Source organism: Silurus meridionalis, chromosome 1, assembly GCF_014805685.1.
Source record: "Silurus meridionalis isolate SWU-2019-XX chromosome 1, ASM1480568v1, whole genome shotgun sequence".
Taxonomy (NCBI): Eukaryota; Metazoa; Chordata; class Actinopteri; order Siluriformes; family Siluridae; genus Silurus; species Silurus meridionalis.
The window spans coordinates 33,377,282-33,396,310 of record NC_060884.1 but is presented as its reverse complement, the minus strand read 5'-3'; the positions used below and the strand labels follow the sequence as shown (position 1 = coordinate 33,396,310).

Below are 19,029 nucleotides of genomic sequence, written 5' to 3'. Positions count from 1 at the left end.
TTTTTTATTTAAAAAAAACAAAAGTTTTGGGTGTGTGAGAACTGGGAGTTTGACAACAAAAAACTGATTTGGTGTGTGTAAACATTGGGATGGGGAGGAATTAATAAAAAAAAAAACTGTTTTGGAGTGTGTGTGAATGGGGAGTTTTAAAACAGAGTGTGACAGAAAGTGAGAGAGTGTGTGTTTGAGTGAGTGAGTGAGTGTGTGAGAGAGAGGGAGAGAGTGTGTGTGAGTGTGGGAAAGAAAGTGAGTGTGTGTGAGTGAGTGTGTAAGAGAGTGAGAGAGTGTGGGAAAGAAAGTGAGTGTGTGTGTTTGAGTGAGTGAGATAGAGAGAGAGAGTGTGTAAGAGAGTGTGTGTGAGAGTGAGTGAGTGAAAATGGTGAACTGTAATACAAAAGCCTCGTTCCCAAACCCCTTTCCTTATAACGAAGGCCAGCATGTCCATGGAAGAGGCGGAGTTTAGGACCCCGCGGCCCGGCCTGTACAATAGTGCTGTTGTGTGGTGGTGGAATGAAGACTGCAGCTTTTTTCCGCGTATTGACGCTGTACAACTGAACCCATCTGAACCACACACACGGATTTGAACGTCTGGACGCGACCAGAACTATTCGGAATTCGTGCTGAGTTCATCCGAGCTGTTTTAGGGGTAAAGGTAAGACTCCGGTGTATGAACAATACTGCTGGTGTTTTCCCTGCGCTCTGAGGCTGCCCCAGGCCCCTGTGCGCACTGCTCCACTTCCCAAATGCTTTGAACACACAGATTGAGTTTAAAAACACAACAAGAAGCATATTTGTATAAGATAAGAACTATAATGCTGACAATGTTCTTAGAGACTGAAATATCCCCCTCTTTATCCAGGCGGTAGCTGTCTCTCGGGTCGGGCGGCTCGAGTTTGGCGCCAAGGCCGTATCAAATCCCGCGCTAGCATTAGCATACGACTTAGCATTCAACCTGAGTTCCTCTGGTCGGCATTATTTTGTACGTGAACACTAACACGGAACTTTGCCGTGTTTATTTCATTCATTTTTTAATCGCACGGATTAGAAAATACGCTTCCAAGCGTCTAGAGACAAGCGTACATGAAAGGGATTTCACACTGACCTGGCAACCCGGGTTCAAGATGGCGCCTGCCTCTGTCACGCTTCTTACACACAAACTATTCATAAATAAAAGCGACATACACGCACAAAGTGGCCTCGTTTAACATTTAACATATTAAACACCATTAGATTAAGCATTTATTTTCTGTTCAAGTCTTTATTTTACTTGAACAAGTTAAAACATGTTTGAAAGGATTTCTAATTTTAACACGCATGCGCATTAATAGTAATAAAAAAAAGCTTATTAGGACATCAATGTTTGATTTGACCCGAAATAAGCAGCTCATTAAAAATAACAAAAACAAATAAAGGAAGTCGATTGTAAAAAATTTCAGCCACAGGAACCCCCGGAAACCACGCCTCTTTCTTGAATAGAAAGCTTTCCCAACAGGGCCTCTGTTTCCGGTGTCTGAGGGTTTCCCCCGTGGAAACAGCGTGTTTTATAGGTTTTTGAGAGACACGTGTATGTTACATTAGTGTCTAACTTGGTTATGTATGAGGATTTCCTTTGACCAAACCAATCTATAACTGTCCAGATGTGCCACTGTATTTTTAGTGAAACATCATCCCTCAGCATGAAGAACATCTTTTCACACACTCAGAATCCAGACACTTTGTTTTTCCAAACATTCAGCTGAAAAACTTTTGCAAAAACTTTTGTTTTTGTTTTCTTTCCTTTCAAACGACCTTCTCCATCTTGTAGAACTGTCTACTGTCTGTCGTCGTGGCAACGCTGTTGTTTTCTTGTCGACACCGCAGACGCCGTGACGCAGACTGACAACAAAGAACACGCCAAGAGAACGCTACAGGTGCAGGGCTACAGGTACAGGGTTAAAGCTACAGGGTACAGGGTTAAAGCTACAGGTACAGGATTAAAGCTACAGGGTACAGGGTTAAAGCTACAGGTACAGGATTAAAGCTACAGGGTACAGGGTTAAAGCTACAGGTACAGGATTAAAGCTACAGGGTACAGGGTTAAAGCTACAGGTACAGGGTTAAAGCTACAGGGTACAGGGTTAAAGCTACAGGTACAGGGTTAAAGCTACAGGGTACAGGGTTAAAGCTACAGGGTACAGGGTTAAAGCTACAGGTACAGGGTTAAAGCTACAGGTACAGGATTAAAGCTACAGGGTACAGGGTTAAAGCTACAGGGTACAGGGTTAAAGCTACAGGTACAGGGTTAAAGCTACAGGTACAGGGTTAAAGCTACAGGTACAGGAGATCATATGTAGGTTATACATTGTAGGAATTAAGTGGATGGATGGATGGATGGATGGATGGATAAGGTGATCCCTGATTACATGTGACTTGTGAATGCTGGATGTCCTGTGGCTTTGGTAGTGTTAGACAGCATGAGTACAGGAGGGAGAATGACAGCAAACCACCTGTGGGATTTTCCTCTCCTTTACTGAAGGTTTTTTCCCTGTTATTCTCGCGGTTTTAATCACGTGTGTCGAAGCAGATGTGTGTTACTTTGCTTGGTTTGAAATCAGTAAAGGGGTTTATTTCGCTCAAAAAGTCCATAAAATCTGTTCCACTGGTTCTGCGCTGGAAGAAAGAGAGACGGGCAAAAGTTCACCAAGTATTTTTCCTTATTTACTTTCATTTTTAACACTGGCGCTTTTTTATCCTGTACTCAAGCCGGGGCTTCACCCACACACTCGTTCCTTCGGCGTTCTGCCTGTCTCACTCGCGGATCGGCCCGCCTCCCTCCGGCGTCCTGCCCGTCTCACTCGCGGATCGGCCCGCCTCCCTCCGGCGTCCTGCCCGTCTTATTCGCGGATCGGCCCGCCTTCCTCCGGGGTCCTGCCCGTCTCACTCGCGGATCGGCCCGCCTTCCTCCGGCGTCCTGCCCGTCTCACTCGCGGATCGGCCCGCCTTCCTCCGGCGTCCTGCCCGTCTCACTCGCGGATCGGCCCGCCTTCCTCCGGCGTCCTGCCCGTCTCACTCACCCAAATGTGTACCCAATATCCGGACTATAAAGCGCACCCACTGAATTTTACAAATATTTTTATTTTTAACATAAATAAGCCGCAGGTCTACACTGAAACTAATGATCTTTACACAGGCTTTACCGAAAGACAGTGTCTGTTACACGGTTTAACAGTTGAAATATGTTGCGCTTCCTTTAAGAGCAGAGCAGCATTTTGGGAACAGCACGTCGCTGCATTCTTCCGGTATTACTGCGTGTGTGTGTGTGTGTGCGTGAGACTGAGGATTATGTGCTCATTATTTTCTGATGCTCATTTCTAAGTTTCTTTGACAAACCCGTAACGCTGTTGCCAAGAATAATAAAAAAGCAGGAGTTTTGGAAACCTGTCTGTGCTTATATGATTTCTGTTGTAACTGGAGTTAGTGAGCTCTCCCTTCACCCAGACTCAACGCGTTACAACGGCTTGTATCTAAACAGTAGCCGAACAAGAAAGTCATTATTCACTGTCTTCCTCCTTCCTTTCACAACTATTTCTCTCTGGAGTTTACCTTTTGGCATCGTCGTGCATTTAAAAATCACCACCGGTGGAAGTTTTTTCTCCCGATGCCGTGCAGCTCAGAACACAGGTGAAGTGTGTTTTTTCATTTCCGTTCGGAAATGTCATTGGTCTAATGTTATGGGGTTCATTTTTTTGGCTTGAAGTTTGTGAAACCGGGAAAAACCCAGGAAAAAAATTAGCTGCTTCGTTGTTTAAGCCGCGGGTTTCAAAACATGAAAAAAAAGGAGCGGCTTATAGTCTGAAAAATACGGTAGTATTTACACTATAATTGTATTTACACTAAAGGGACATGTGGTTCTTCCTCAAATGGTTACCACAAAGAAGCTCCATGAAGATCTGCTTTCCATGGTTTGGAGTGCAAGATCTCCTGCTATAGAGCTCCAAACCCCAGTGAACATTAATCAATGTAAAAGCTGACTGTACCTCACCTTCTCACCTACAGCAGCACCTGACTTAATTAACACCCTTGTGGGTAAATGAATCTCCACAAAATCTAGTGGAACATCATCTCAGAGGAGTGGAGATTATTATAAAGTTATTCCAGTTCTGTCCGGAGTAAAACAGCTACTGTAGTGATTTCCTAAAGACCTGACTGAGATCCATGGAGACGTTTTGCGTGTGGTAGAACTTCTGTGGTGAATACAGAGGTTTTGATCAACATGTCGAGGTGGAAAGATGAAAGTCAGAGGTGAACAGGGAGAAAGAGAGAATATGGAGAAAAAGAAAGAACAAACATAGTGGGGGAAAAAGAAGGAAGTGAGGAAGAGAAGAATTTATTTCCATTCCTTTCTTCTCTTCCTCACTTCGCGGTGGCAATAGAAGCAAGAACAAGAAGGAGATAAAAAAGAGAGGTAGAAAGATTAGAGAGCAAGAATAAGGAGAGGAGTAGAAAGGAGGGGGGTAAAGAAAAGAGAGAACAAAGCGGGTAGAAAGGAGAGAGAAAATGAAGAAAGGTGGAGAGAAGGAAAAAAGAAGTGAAGGGAAGGAAGAGGTGGAAAAAAAGTGTCTGGTATCCATGCCTCTGTTCTTTTATCCTTTTATCTTTTCATCCCTCTATCTCTCTCTCCTGATTCACCTCTTCTTGTGTGTTTCTCTCACAGGAACGAGGTTTGGATGAGGGACACAGGCTGAGAGAAAACACTAGCTCGCTCTATGACTTAAAATTTATGGTAAAAAAAAAAAACCTCTGTCTCTCCTCTCTCTCTATTTATGTCTGTCTGTCTGTCTCTCATTTGTCTGTTTGTCTCTCTCTCTCTGTCTGTGTCTCTCCTCTCTTTTTCCTCTGTCTGTCTGCTTCTCTCTCCTTTAGAGACAGACAGAGAGTATGTCGTCTGTCTGCTTTATCTGCCTGTCTCTTTTTCTCTTTCTGCCTATCTGTCTCTGTCTGCATCTTTCCTGCTGTCTTAGTTTCCTTTTCTTTCTCTGTTTCCCATTGTCTCTCTCTGTTCTCTCTCTCTGCTTGTCTCTTTTTTTTGTCTGTCTGCATTTTTCTGTTTCTTTTAGTTTCTTTCTCTCTGTCTGCCTCTGTTTCTCTCTTTCTGTGTTTCTCTCTTTCTGTTTGTCTCTCTGTCTCCATCTTTTCTTTTATTTTCCAATTTGTACTGTCTCTTTTTGACTCTCTCTCTCTCTCTCTCTCTCTCTCTCTCTCTCTCAGGATACATCAGGATGAAACGACTCAGGACTTCAAGCAGTAGTGACAGTTCAGACAATGAGAGTGAGTGTATACACACACACACCCACACACACACACACACACACAGCTGTATGATCTACTAATGAACTACTCCTCACCTCCAGGTCCTTCAACGTCCTTCTGTAAGACTCCGTATGGCAGTAAAGCAGGAACTCCATCCTCGGCTCAGAAAAAGCCAGCGGAGGTGAGACCTCGGGGAGACACACTCATGTCCCGGAGTATTTCTGCTTCATTCTGACCTCATGTGCTGTTTGTTGTTATGGTTACGAGGTGATCTGTATGTGGTCCCCACAGGTGTTCAGGAAAGACCTGATCAGTGCCATGAAGCTGCCAGATTCACACCACATCTCTCCTGATGACTATTACCTTCTCGCTGATACCTGGAGGCAGGAGTGGGAGAAAGGAGTGCAGGTCCTGGCTAGTCCTGATACCATTCCTCATCCCTCCATCAGGTCAGTGGTGCTTTCTCTCTCTCTCTCTCTCTCTCTCTTTGTGTCTCTCTCTGTATGTATGTATGTATGTCTGTCTCTCTCTCTCTCTCTCTCTCTCTCTGTTTCTCTCTCTCTCTGTATGTATGTCTGTCTCTTTTCTCTCTCTCTCTCTGTCTCTCTGTCTCTTTTCTCTGTTTTTCTCTTTTCTCTCTCTATCTCTCTCTCTGTATGTATGTCTGTGTCTCTCTCTCTCTCTCTCTCTCTCTCTCTCTGTTTCTTTTTTTTTATTTGTTTGTGTAATGAACTGTGTTTGTGTGTTGCAGGACCATGGCAGAGAAGCCGAAAGAGGTCCTGTTCTCCAGGCCAAGGAAGTACATCCAGTGCTGGAGTCAGGACTGTACAGAGACCGGATACGTGAACATCAAGGAGCTGGCCGAGGCCATGTGCAGGTACGACCTGGACGACATGGACCTGTACTGGCTGCGACACCTGAACATGGAGCTGCTGCACATGGGTCAGTTTCCTACCTCATATCTTTCACACACCATTATTCATGAATGTAGTCATTAAAGTCACTCAACAATCTGGATTGTATTAGGAGAAGGGACGGTGGACGAGTTGACCATGGAGCGGACGATGGAGGCTCTTGAACGAAACTGCCATGAAAACATGAACCACGCCATCGAGACGGAGGAAGGACTGGGCATCGAGTACGACGAGGACGTCATCTGTGATGTGTGTCGTTCCCCCGACAGCGAGGAGGGAAACGACATGGTCTTCTGTGACAAGTGCAACATTTGTGTTCATCAGGTCAGAGCTGAAACACACACACACATAAAACCACTTCTTCAGAGTGTTAATTGTCCCACATTGATAAATCAATAACTAAATAATAGAGTATAAATACTTTTCTCTGGACAGGAGCTGGATAGATTGATGAATGGATGGATTTATGTGATCGGCTGGATGAATGGATTGTTTGGAAGGTTGGCTGATTGATTGATGGATGGATTGGATTGAGTCAAGAAGCTTTTATTGTCATTTTAACCATCTATAGTTGATGCAGTATACAGTGAAATGAGACCAAGTTTCTCCAGAACCCTGGTGTCTACATCACACAACACAGAGCTCCATCACACACCATAGAGCTACATCACCTAGCATAGATCTACATTACACAACACAGAGCTCCATCACACACCATAGAGCTCCATCACACACCATAGAGCTCCATCACACGCCATAGAGCTCCATCACACACCATAGAGTTACATCACCCAGCATAGAGCTCCATCACACACCATAGAGCTACATCACTCAGCATAGATCTACATTACACAACACAGAGCTCCATCACACACCACACAGCACAGAGCTCCACCACACAGCACAGAGCTCCATCACACACCATAGAGCTACATCACTCAGCATAGATCTACATTACACAACACAGAGCTCCATCACACACCATAGAGCTACATCACTCAGCATAGATCTACATTACACAACACAGAGCTCCACCACACAGCACAGAGCTCCATCACACACCATAGAGCTCCATCACACAACACAGAGCTCCATCACACACCATAGAGTTACATCACCCAGCATAGAGCTCCATCACACACCATAGAGCTACATCATTCAGCATAGATCTACATTACACAACACAGAGCTCCATCACACACCATAGAGCTACATCACTCAGCATAGATCTACATTACACAACACAGAGCTCCATCACACACCATAGAGCTCCATCACCCAGCATAGATCTACATTACACAACACAGAGCTCCATCACACACCACACAGCACAGAGCTCCATCACACACCACACAGCACAGAGCTCCATCACACACCACACAACACAGAGCTCCATCACACACCATAGAGCTACATCACTCAGCATAGATCTATATTACACAACACAGAGCTCCATCACACACCATAGAGCTACATCACTCAGCATAGATCTACATTACACAACACAGAGCTCCATCACACACCATAGAGCTACATCACCCAGCATAGATCTACATTACACAGCACAGAGCTCCATCACACACCACACAGAGCTCCATCACACACACACAGAGCTCCATCACACACACACAGCACAGAGCTCCATCACACACCACACAGCACAGAGCTCCATCACACACCACACAGCACAGAGCTCCATCACACACACACAGCACAGGCTCCATCACACAGCACAGAGCTCCATCACACACCACACAGCACAGAGCTCCATCACACACCACATAGCACAGAGCTCCATCACACACCACAGCACAGAGCTCCATCACACACACAGCACAGAGCTCCATCACACACCACACAGCACAGAGCTCCATCACACACCACAGCACAGAGCTCCATCACACACCACACAGCACAGAGCTCCATCACACACCACACAGCACAGAGCTCCATCACACACCACACAACACAGAGCTCCATCACACACCATACTGCACAGAGCTCCATCACACACCATACTGCACAGAGCTCCATCACACACCACAGCACAGAGCTCCATCACACACCATACTGCACAGAGCTCCATCACACACCATACTGCACAGAGCTCCATCACACACCACACAGCACAGAGCTCCATCACACACCACACAACACAGAGCTCCATCACACAACACAGAGCTCCATCACACACCACACAGCACAGAGCTCCATCACACACCATACTGCACAGAGCTCCATCACACACCACACAGCACAGAGCTCCATCACACACCACACAGCACAGAGCTCCATCACACACACACACACAGAGCTCCATCACACACACACACAGAGCTCCATCACACACCACACAGCACAGAGCTCCATCACACACCACACTGCACAGAGCTCCATCACACACCACACAGCACAGAGCTCCATCACACACCACACAGCACAGAGCTCCATCACACACCACACAGCACAGAGCTCCATCACACACCACACTGCACAGAGCTCCATCACACACCACACAGCACAGAGCTCCATCACACACCACACAGCACAGAGCTCCATCACACACCATACTGCACAGAGCTCCATCACACACCATACTGCACAGAGCTCCATCACACACCATACTGCTCCATCGCACAACACAGAGCTCCATCACACACCATACTGCACAGAGCTCCATCACACACCACACAGCACAGAGCTCCATCACACACCATACTGCACAGAGCTCCATCACACACCATACTGCTCCATCACACAACACAGAGCTCCATCACACAGCACAGAGCTACTCAACAAGACAGAACTATATAACTCAACATAGAGCTACAGAACAAGACACAGAGCTACACAACGCTGTACACTGTGCAATAAAGAGTGTACTTGTAAACATAGACAATGTTGTGCAAAACAGCAGGAGCAGCATTTAAAAGGTGCAAAACAGCAAGTAAACAGTTATGATTCTACTGTAATATGGTAGTGCTGAAGACATGCATGTGTATGAATTGAAATGAGTATGTTTGAGTTCAGGTTATAAACAGTTCAGTAACACATAGGTGTGTGTGTGTGTGTGTGTGTGCGCACGAGAGAGTGTCAGTTCAGTTCTCTGTGTTGAGGAGCCGGATTGATTGATGGGTTGTTGAATTGATGGATGGATAGTTGGATTAATTAGAGGGGCTAGGAGATGGATGGATAAATCAGATTAATGGATTGTTGGATAGATGGATGAAAGGATGGATTGGTTGACTGAATGATGGATGGATTGTTTGCTGATTCATGCATTTATAGTTTGCTAGATGGATTAATGGATGGATGGATTGATGAATTGATTGATGGTTGGATATATTGATTGGAGGGGTTGAATGATGGATTGTTTGCCAGAAAGATGGATGGATTGACTGATATACGGGGTAATAACAGAGTATTACATTTAATAAAAACCTTGAATATTCATTGTCTACAAAAATTCTAATAAATACCGAGTTTTTCTGCGTTGCTTCATACAGTACGAGAGAGCGGCCTCTAGAGGCGAGTCACTGACAGAACATGCTGTTTTTGTAGTTGTTTAATCAGTTATCTGCAAGTACGATCCAACATATCTGTCGGTATCAGTCGACTTCTAGACACTAGAGCGGGTTCTGATAAATTTTTGTGCATTAATTGTTACATGTGTGCATTTATTCTAGGCTTGTTACGGCATCGTGAAAGTTCCAGACGGAAACTGGCTGTGCAGGACCTGTGTACTGGGCATCAAGCCGCAGTGTATACTGTGTCCTAATAAAGGAGGAGCGATGAAGGCCACGCGAGCCGGGACCAAGTGGGCACACGTCAGCTGCGCTCTCTGGATCCCAGAGGTACGATCGGATTCTAGAAAAATCCACATAATACATCTTGGGCACTGTAGAGTTCTGATGTTAAACCCTGAAGTCTCGTCGTGTGTGTGTGTAGGTGAGCATCGCATGTCCAGAGAGGATGGAGCCCATCACTAAACTGTCTCACATTCCGCCCAGCCGCTGGTCTCTCATCTGCAGCCTGTGCAAGATCAAAACCGGGGCCTGCATACAGGTAAGACGTGACGTGACGTCCTGACAACACATTCCGTATCCTCTTCGCCTCCTCATTCTCCTCCCTGATTCTTCTCTGCAGTGTTCGGTGAAAAACTGCACCATCCCTTTCCACGTCACCTGCGCCTTCGAACACAACCTGGAGATGAAGACCATCCTGGACGAAGGAGACGAGGTCAAGTTCAAATCCTACTGCCTGAAGCACAGCAAGCCCAAATCGTCCGAACCTGGTCTGAGCCCGGCTCGACACAAAGCGCCGACAGAGACGGAGAAGGTGGGCCTGAGAGCGCAGAAGCTCCAAGAGCTGGAGGAAGAGTTCTACAAGCTGGTGCAGCCGGATGAGGTGGCGCAGGAGCTCGGGCTGCCGGTCCACCTGCTCGACTTCATCTACCAGTACTGGAAGCTGAAGCGGAAGAGCAGCTTTAACAAAGCTCTCCTGCCTCCTAAAGAAGATGAGGAGAACCTGCTGAAGCAGCCGCAGGAGGACAGCATACACACGCGCATGCGCATGTTCATGCACCTCCGACAAGACCTGGAGAGGGTTAGTGTCTCGTCGTCGCCGTTCACCAGAGCCACCAGAGCCTTCGTACGATTTGGATTTTAATTTGGTTTTTGTTTTCACAGGTGAGGAATCTGTGCTACATGGTGAGTCGGAGAGAGAAGTTGAAATTGTCTCAGAGCAAAGTCCAGGAGCAGATCTTCAACCTTCACGTCAAACTCATGAACCAGGAACAAGCTGGAGGTAAGAAGAAAGGGTTTTGGTGTAGCATCATTATTCTGATTTCGATTCACTTCAATACGATGCAGTGGAAAAAATCCGATGCTCTGCAGTTCAATATGGTGCAGAAAGTTCCGGTTTATTTCTGTTTCCGTTTTATGAAATAATTAATTTAAGTGTCTTCTGATTTCTAACGCGTAGCCTTTTCACGCACACACACGCCTTTTGTAGTTCAAAAAGAACCAGACGTTCTTTTCCTGTTGTGTCTGCAGGAAGTTACAGCTCTACATCTGCCATGTTAATCTGTATTCTATGTGACTCTCAGGACACGCCTATGGAGACGTGTATAAAGGGGAATTCATTCGGTAATATGTATTTTTTTTAAATCCGTGTTTCCAATGTCCACAGAACTTCCGGTGTCCTCCAACGTGGAGAACCTGATCTTTCCACCTCCTCCTCGGATCACCATCAAACTCAAAATCAAAAGCAAAACCAGCACCAAGTCGGGAAACGGGCCCCTTTGCCCGGATAACAGCGGTAACGTGTATGACGTGGGCGGGGCCGGGATGGGGCAGGGCAAACCTCAGCTCCAGCACACCCGAGCGCCCCGGGACGATCGGACCAACGGCGTCGTCCCTGTCACCAAGCCGACGGGGAAACCTCTGGCCCTGCACGCCGCTCTACACGGTCACTCGGCCAAACCCGAGCCGGACCGACCTCACCAGCATTCGCTCAAGTCCAACGGCATCGCGGAGAAACCCGCGGTTCAGAGGAACCCCCCCTGCCTCCTGACTTCGCCCGAACCGGGATCCGGGTCCGAGAAGCATCCGGGGAAAAGTCAAGCGGGCTCGCTTCATAAATCCACTATGGACCAGCTCAGCAGAACGTTAAAAGAAGCCACCGTGAGCTTGGTACGGACTACGGCGGATCTCTGGAGCGCTAACAAAAATGTGCATAAAAACAAAGAACGGACGAACTGTGACGAACGAGCACCAAAGAGCGGCAGAGGGTACCAGGAGAGTGACGGGTACTGCCCCGACCTGGAGCTCAGCGATTCTGAATCCGAAGCCAAAGGCAAGCCGCATAGGAAAGCAGGGAGAGGGTTGAGCGACAGGAGTCCCGCCGGTGCTTACGGACGCGGAGGAACTCGAGGGAACGTTTCTTTAGGTTCCAGGAATAACGTTCAAAGGTGACGAGATGCAATGTGGGAAACAAAAATCTCCAACCGACTGCTAACATAAAGCACTGCCGCGCACCACGGGCGGGGCGATCCCCGGTTACGCCCGGTCCAAGGCCTGGGAGAGAAAACGTGGCATGGTGGATTTTAGAACGTCCATCGTATCGGAGCTGCCTTATAAACTACAGAAGGACCGTCTCATCTTCAGACCGTCTAGCGGTGTTTCTGTATATATGTCATAAAACGATTTTAGGTTGTGTACTGTGTGTATATTCGATTTTTCTGCGTCCTCCAAAACATTCTTATGGTTATGCAAATCAATAAAGGCATAAGAACAACACCGAGTCCGATACCCCAGAGCCGTCTCTCTCTTTCTCAGACGTTCGCATGCTTGTCTGATCCATGTGACACGAAAACCCCAGTGTGTCCTGCGAGTAGCCGAAGCTCGGTTTTCCCGTAAGCGTTGTTTTTCAAAGTGTATGTGATGATTGAGAGTCGATTTAGTTTTATAAACAGTGCTATATTTTCAAAATGAATCTGTCGATGACGTAAAAAAAAACGTGTTCTGTGCTATAGCACTATGTGGCCACTAGGGTGCGGTGTGGCGCGTGATTTCAGTGTTAGGGTTTCAATCATGAGCGAGAGAGAGAGAGAGAGATCATTGTGTTGCTTTTTCGACCATTTTACTCTATTTTTTAGAAATAAATGAGATATTTGATTAAATCCACGTTTGTCGTATGAAAGATAAATCGACCAACGTGACGTCTCCACTTGCACATGCCATGTCTTCATTGCTTCACGTCTCTGTACTGATCCAAATGGGTGGTTTTTTTTTGTTTAGTTTTTTCTCATTCGTATTATTTTCAACATTGTACGTTAATACTGAAGAATCCAAACTATGAAAGAACACTTCTGGAATAATGTACTAAACAAAAACGTGTAAAACAACCCAGAATAAGTTTAATATTTTCGATTGTCCATTTAGCTTTGATGCAGCGCAGCAAACTCACGACATTCTTTTATCAAATTCACAACGTAGTCACCTGGAATGGTTTTTCTCTTGCCTTCTTTAATGTGCTTAGTGCAGAGGAAAGGGTGAGTACAGAGTTAATAGTGCTACAACTATTGTACAAATCTATATTATGGAATGAAACAATAAAAAAAGATTTATCATTACTTGAAGAAATTACGATCAATTCAAAAACGTCTGAAGAACTGAATCCTAAAATAAATCCAAAACCACCAAATGCTACAATGAAACAGGCTCCCATAAGGACCATCCCAGGAAAGGAAAACCAAGAGCTACCTCTGCTGCACAAGATAAGTTTAGTAGAATGGCCAGCTTTTGAAAGCGATTTTTATTAACGCCACTCTGATTTCCACTGACAAGACATATTTCAGAAATCACTGTTTTGAGGAGATTAAGAAGAAACCATTACTTCTAAGGAACAAGAAGAATAGATTCGCTTGGGCCAAGAAATGCAAGCATTGAATATTAGATCTGATGAGTAGTAAAAATCCCAAATATATTCTTTGATTAACGTGTTTTTGTTTATTTCATTATTCCACACGTGTTCTTTTAAAGTTTAGATTCTTCAGTGTTCATGTACAGTGTTGAAAATAATCAAATAAAGAAAGAGTTGATTTATTGGTAACCTGAATTATATTACTTAGTTATTAAAAGAAGAGAAATTATATCCATTATCATATAATCAAAAATGATGGCGTCATTCGTTAGTGTCGACTCTTATTGGAGACAAATTTTCCACTCAACTGTCACCCTTACAATTGTTTATGTTAATCAAAAATGTTTGACTTTTTAGGCTTCCTAAAATGAACTCCAAGCTTAAGACTTGTTCATAAAGTCATCATTGAATGAAAACATTTTCAAAGGGTTTGTTTTTTTTTCTCAGTCGGAATTTTTTTAAATAATTCGCTATTGATGAGCCAAAAAAGTCGACACTCATTGATACAAGCAAACGACCCATCTACCGGCTCACTACATGAGTTTTTATACCGATATTTGTGTCTCTATTCTCAGGGGATCCAAAAATTATATCATTGCATAATTTTCGCAAGTAAACTGAGTCATCTGTGAGCAGAAATAGTCGACTCGCAGTATTAATCAGAATCTAAACAGTACTTGTTTTCCACGTCTCGTGACCGCGTCCTCTGTCCCATCGATTTTTATAAAAAGTCTCCCAAAAAAAATTCTGGTATCCTGGTTTTTTTTTTGGTTTGGTTTTTGTTTTCACTGAAGCCCTCACCTCATTTGCATAAACTCATTTGCATCCGATTTTGATTTATTGAGCCCTGGTTTTCTCTATGCAGAGCACAAGATAAAAAAAAAAAACGTGGCAGATCTCCGGGTAATAACATGTAGGGACGTGAAGTTGACGTGAAGTTGCGAGTGGACACGTGGCGTTAAAACCGCAACCGCCATCATGCTTCTGAGAAATTTGCATAATTCGCATATTCTTTTATGGTTTTATCAGATGCCCTTATCCATTACATTGATCTCATTCGTACAACTGAGCCGTTAAGGGTTAAGGCCTTTGCTCAAGGAAGCATAGTGGTGGTGGGATTCAAACTCATGACCTTCTGAGCAAAACTTCATCTTATCACCTTCCTCGCTTATAGATGAGGTTTATGAGAAACCTGGAGCTAATCCTACCTGGTCATTTCCTCTTGTTTGTAACTTGAAACGTTTTCTCTTGACTTGGAATCTCCTCCTCCTCGTGTATGTACCGTGTGCTACTGCAGGTCATTGAGAACACTGTAACCGTGTGCATGACCGATGCATCACGTTCTTTCTTACCTGAAGTTATATATTGAGATGGACATTTTTTTAAGGCGCCACCTCTTGCAATAAACTTTGAAATTCAAACCGGTTTCTGTTGTTGTTGTTGTTGTTGTTGTTGTTATTGTCGTCGTAGCTCCTTTCCACAAGGCATTAACATACCACCAACCTACACTTCATTGTAGACCACTAGCAGTTACATTACAGCAGAACGGAGCTCCCTGAACATCTACGCTGTTCAGGAACGGTCTGAGGAACAGGACAAAACTAAATTCAAGGTGCAGACGTAGTCTCCAGATTCCGCAGATCTCGCTCTGATCATGTATCTCCAGGACGTGCCAAACAAGTCTGATCCATAGAAGTTCTACCTGACAACTTACAGGAGGGTCTTTAAGGATCTGCTGCTCAGGTCATTGGATCACCACAGCACACCTTCAGAGGTCATGTGGAGTCCAGGCTTTGACAAGTCAGAGGTGTTTCCACTGATCTCTCAATCTTCTATCACCTCCACTGATCCCTCAATCTTCTATCACTGTACCACAGATCTCTCCATCCTCTATTACTTATCTGATGATCTCTCCATCCTATATCACTTCTCTTATGATCTCTACATCCTCTACAACTGCACCACAGATCCTTCCATTCTCTACCACTGCTCCACTCATCAATTTATCCTTTACCACTGCTCTAGAGTCCTCCATACTCTTCTTTTATTTTACTGATCCCTCCATCCTTGACCACTGCACCATAGATCCATCCATCCTTTATCACTTCTTTAATGATCTCTCCATCCTCCCATCCCCTACCACTGCATCACTCATTCCTCCATCCTATTCCAATGTTCTACTGATCCCTCTATCCTCCAACTTCTCCAGTGATCCCTCCATCCTCTAACACTCCTCCATTGATTTCTTCATCCAACTCCACAAAACTTTTTATCCTCTACCACTGTGCAATCAGCAATGCTGAATTTATGGGGAAAAAAAACACTTTTTAACTTTTTTTTCTCTACAGGGTTTTAAACAGATGCTGTTCTTAGTCTGTGTCCTAATAAACTGACATCAAAATGTATTTATTGACTGAGCATCAGAGCACGTTATAATTCAAGTCAAGTTTATTTCTTTAGCACTTTTCACAACAGTCATTGTCTCAGCAGCTTTACAGAATATAAGAGTGAAGGTAAACGGTGTGTGTTTATCTCTGATGATCACCATGGAGACTGTGACAAGGAAAAACTCCCTTAGATGTTCTGAGCAAGAAACCTTGAAAGGAACCAGACTCAAAGGGGAACCCATCCTCATTTGGGTGACATCAAGATTGTGATTATAGTCTTTAAACACTACAGAACACTGGTGAGAACTAACATGAGCACTGGTGTGATTATGACTGATGATCTTTCTACAGTCTTATACAGTCAGATGATGATGTATAGCTCAACATCTGAGATCATCAGCGATCCAACACATATAAGCCTCTTTATATGCAGGTGCTTCTGCCAAATGCCATGAAGATAAGTGCTAACAGTAACTCTGCAAAAAAAAAAAAAACAAGATATTTCTTACAGAGCAATCATCTCCACTTCATCATCTCCACATGAGATCGTAATGATGTAGATGCACTGGATGGACTTTTAATATTTCTTGTTTGTGGAGTTTATTTGACTTGTAAATTTCCACACGATTCGAAAGTAAACGAGTTGCTTTTATTGGACTTGTATCAAAAAGAAAATGTCCTCAAAAACACCTCATGGGAGAAGCAATGACCGAGATTCAGTAATAACTGACGTGCGTTCATGCGTTTATCCAGAGCGACTTGTGTTCATCTCATCCATACACCTAAACAGTTGAGGGTTAAGGGCCTTGCTCAGGGGCCCAACAGTGGCAGCTCGGTGGTTCTGGGATTTAAACTCATAACCTTTTGAGTTTCCAATGAGCTTCCACTACTTGTGGAGATTTTTTTTATATTTATCTCATTCATATATCTGAGAATCTAGGGAGAAAGGGCCTTGCTCAGGGGCCCAGAAGTGACAGCTTGGTGTAGATGGGATTTAAACTTATGACCTTCTGAACTAAAGTCCAGTGTTCAGATACAAGGGAAAATTTCATCTGCCTAAGAAGTTCTATACAATTGTGTGCCTCCAAATCTTTTATGGTCGAGGAACCACGTATGGGTCGAGAAGTCGGTTGTCCCAATACTTTTATCCCTCTGGATGTTTGTATGTATGTATTTGTTTATTTATTTATCGGGTAGTGAAATGAGTGCTCGGGCTGTATTGATTCTTCGTGAGCACAGAGAGCTGACTGAGGGTGGACTGTGTGCTTAGCTCAGCTGGAGAAGGTCAATAAGAGACTTTTAGTGGTCGTACAGCAGGAACCTGGCATTAATGGAGAGCTAATGTTAGGCGTCGACTCTACAAACTAGGACGGTTTATTTGCTGTGGATGGAAAAAAAACAAAAACGCTGAAACGAGTTCCATACAGCAGATTTCATTTGTGGCATCATAAAGAAAACGAGTGTTTAATGCAGTTTTATGTAACAGAAAGTACCCTGGGATGGTCGTTCCACTTCCACTGGTCAGGAGTGGTAGCTCAGAAGATACTCTTGGGTCCTTGAGTGGAACCTTAACCCTCTGCGCTCCATGGGTGCTGTATCATGTCGGACCCCGGCCTCCCCAAGCTGGGATATGCGAAGAAAGAATTTCACTGTGACAAATAATGACATCACAGTATTAATGATTATGAAGTTGCCACACACTTTCCAAACGTCATCCATTATGATATTTTTTTTTTTGGAACTTTGTTGTTTACACAAACTACTTATAGTTAATTTTAATAAATTGTTCTTGATTTTAGTTTGATCTTGTTGCAGAATTGTGTGAGATATGATAACAAGAGAAGAACTTTTCTTTCCTGTAACTGATTTATTATTATTATTATTATTGTTATATTCAAAGTGCTTTTAAAACGTTTAGAGATTAGTGTTGTAACACGCCAGCAGATGGCAGCAGAGGGCTGCGTGCACAGTCACAGGGGGCACCGACCTTCATAAGTCATTTTTCTAAAAGATATTGTCCTATGTGCATCTGGGGCTGTGTTGGGTGACTATTTTAAAGGTGAAACCTAGATAAATAAAGTACTTTGGATACCGCCTCGTAACTGTACAACCGGCATTCCCCAAAACGTAACTCCAGTCATCTGTACTTTACTCTAGACTATAGAGAAATCCATTTTTCATCAGGAAATATTAAAAGATGGATGAACACAGAGCTTCTGTAACATGTTGAACCCTTTCAGAGTTTGTATACACTATTGAAAAGCAAGTCATCAGGGCCCCATCATCTCACATGGGTGCAGTTACAGCCAATGCTCCATTATTTCATGGAGCACAAGAGCTTATTGTTTTTCTTTCATTTTTCTGTCCCTGAAAACGTTTTGTTAAGTGAAGCAGGACAAAGAGACAAAGGATGAGGTTTCATACCAGCCATTGTAGGGAAATCCAATGAGGTCATGGAAGGGACAGGCAGAGCTTTAGTTTAAATATGGGTTAAAGTGGACGTTTTGTGTTAACCAGGACGTCCACTTTAACCCATATTTAAAGTGGATAGCTAGAAGAACTCTGAGCTATCCTTTATTAATGGTTAGCTCAGAGTTCTTCTAGCTAGTAATGACAAACACGTCATGGCCTCATAATTACTTTCGTTGCTGTATTTTAGTGTTTAAATTCATCCTCTTTAGCAGGACATCTTCCACTCCAACCCATGTAAAGCATGGTGCTTCATGGAGACATGCTCTACATGTATGTGCTTCAAACAATCTGCTGAAGAACCACAGCAATAGTTTTGTCAAGGTGATCTAAAGGTATATAATGTGGTTTCCCACTGAGACCCAATAAAGATTTCATTACTACAATTACTAATGATCCAATAAACATCGGATTGGTTTGTTTGAATGGTTTTTTGATGTATATTATTATACGAGGCTGTAATTTTACTATGAATATTAAAAGTGGCCTCACATTTATTATCCACCAATTAAAGGCAACAAACTAAAACCGAAAACCTTCCATTC

General features: G+C 44.0%; 1 protein-coding gene across 3 annotated transcripts; it reads left to right on the top strand.

Annotated features, from left to right (window-relative positions):
* Positions 1-378: 378 nt before the first annotated feature.
* jade3 (jade family PHD finger 3) lies at positions 379-12,506 on the top strand. Of its 3 annotated transcripts, none has more exons than XM_046851400.1 (13): positions 379-652; positions 1,805-1,910; positions 4,694-4,762; positions 5,248-5,307; positions 5,391-5,470; positions 5,581-5,738; positions 6,041-6,231; positions 6,316-6,527; positions 9,890-10,057; positions 10,152-10,268; positions 10,350-10,808; positions 10,892-11,009; positions 11,394-12,506. In XM_046851400.1, the coding sequence occupies exons 4-13, from the start codon at positions 5,259-5,261 to the stop codon at positions 12,176-12,178; spliced, it is 2,337 nt and encodes a 778-aa protein (XP_046707356.1). In that variant the 5' UTR covers positions 379-652; positions 1,805-1,910; positions 4,694-4,762; positions 5,248-5,258; the 3' UTR covers positions 12,179-12,506. The 3 variants fall into 3 exon arrangements, with proteins under 3 accessions (XP_046707356.1, XP_046707347.1, XP_046707337.1); XM_046851391.1 differs by having other exon boundaries at positions 1,805-1,924; XM_046851381.1 differs by lacking the exon at positions 1,805-1,910 and having other exon boundaries at positions 380-652.
* Positions 12,507-19,029: the final 6,523 nt, after the last annotated feature.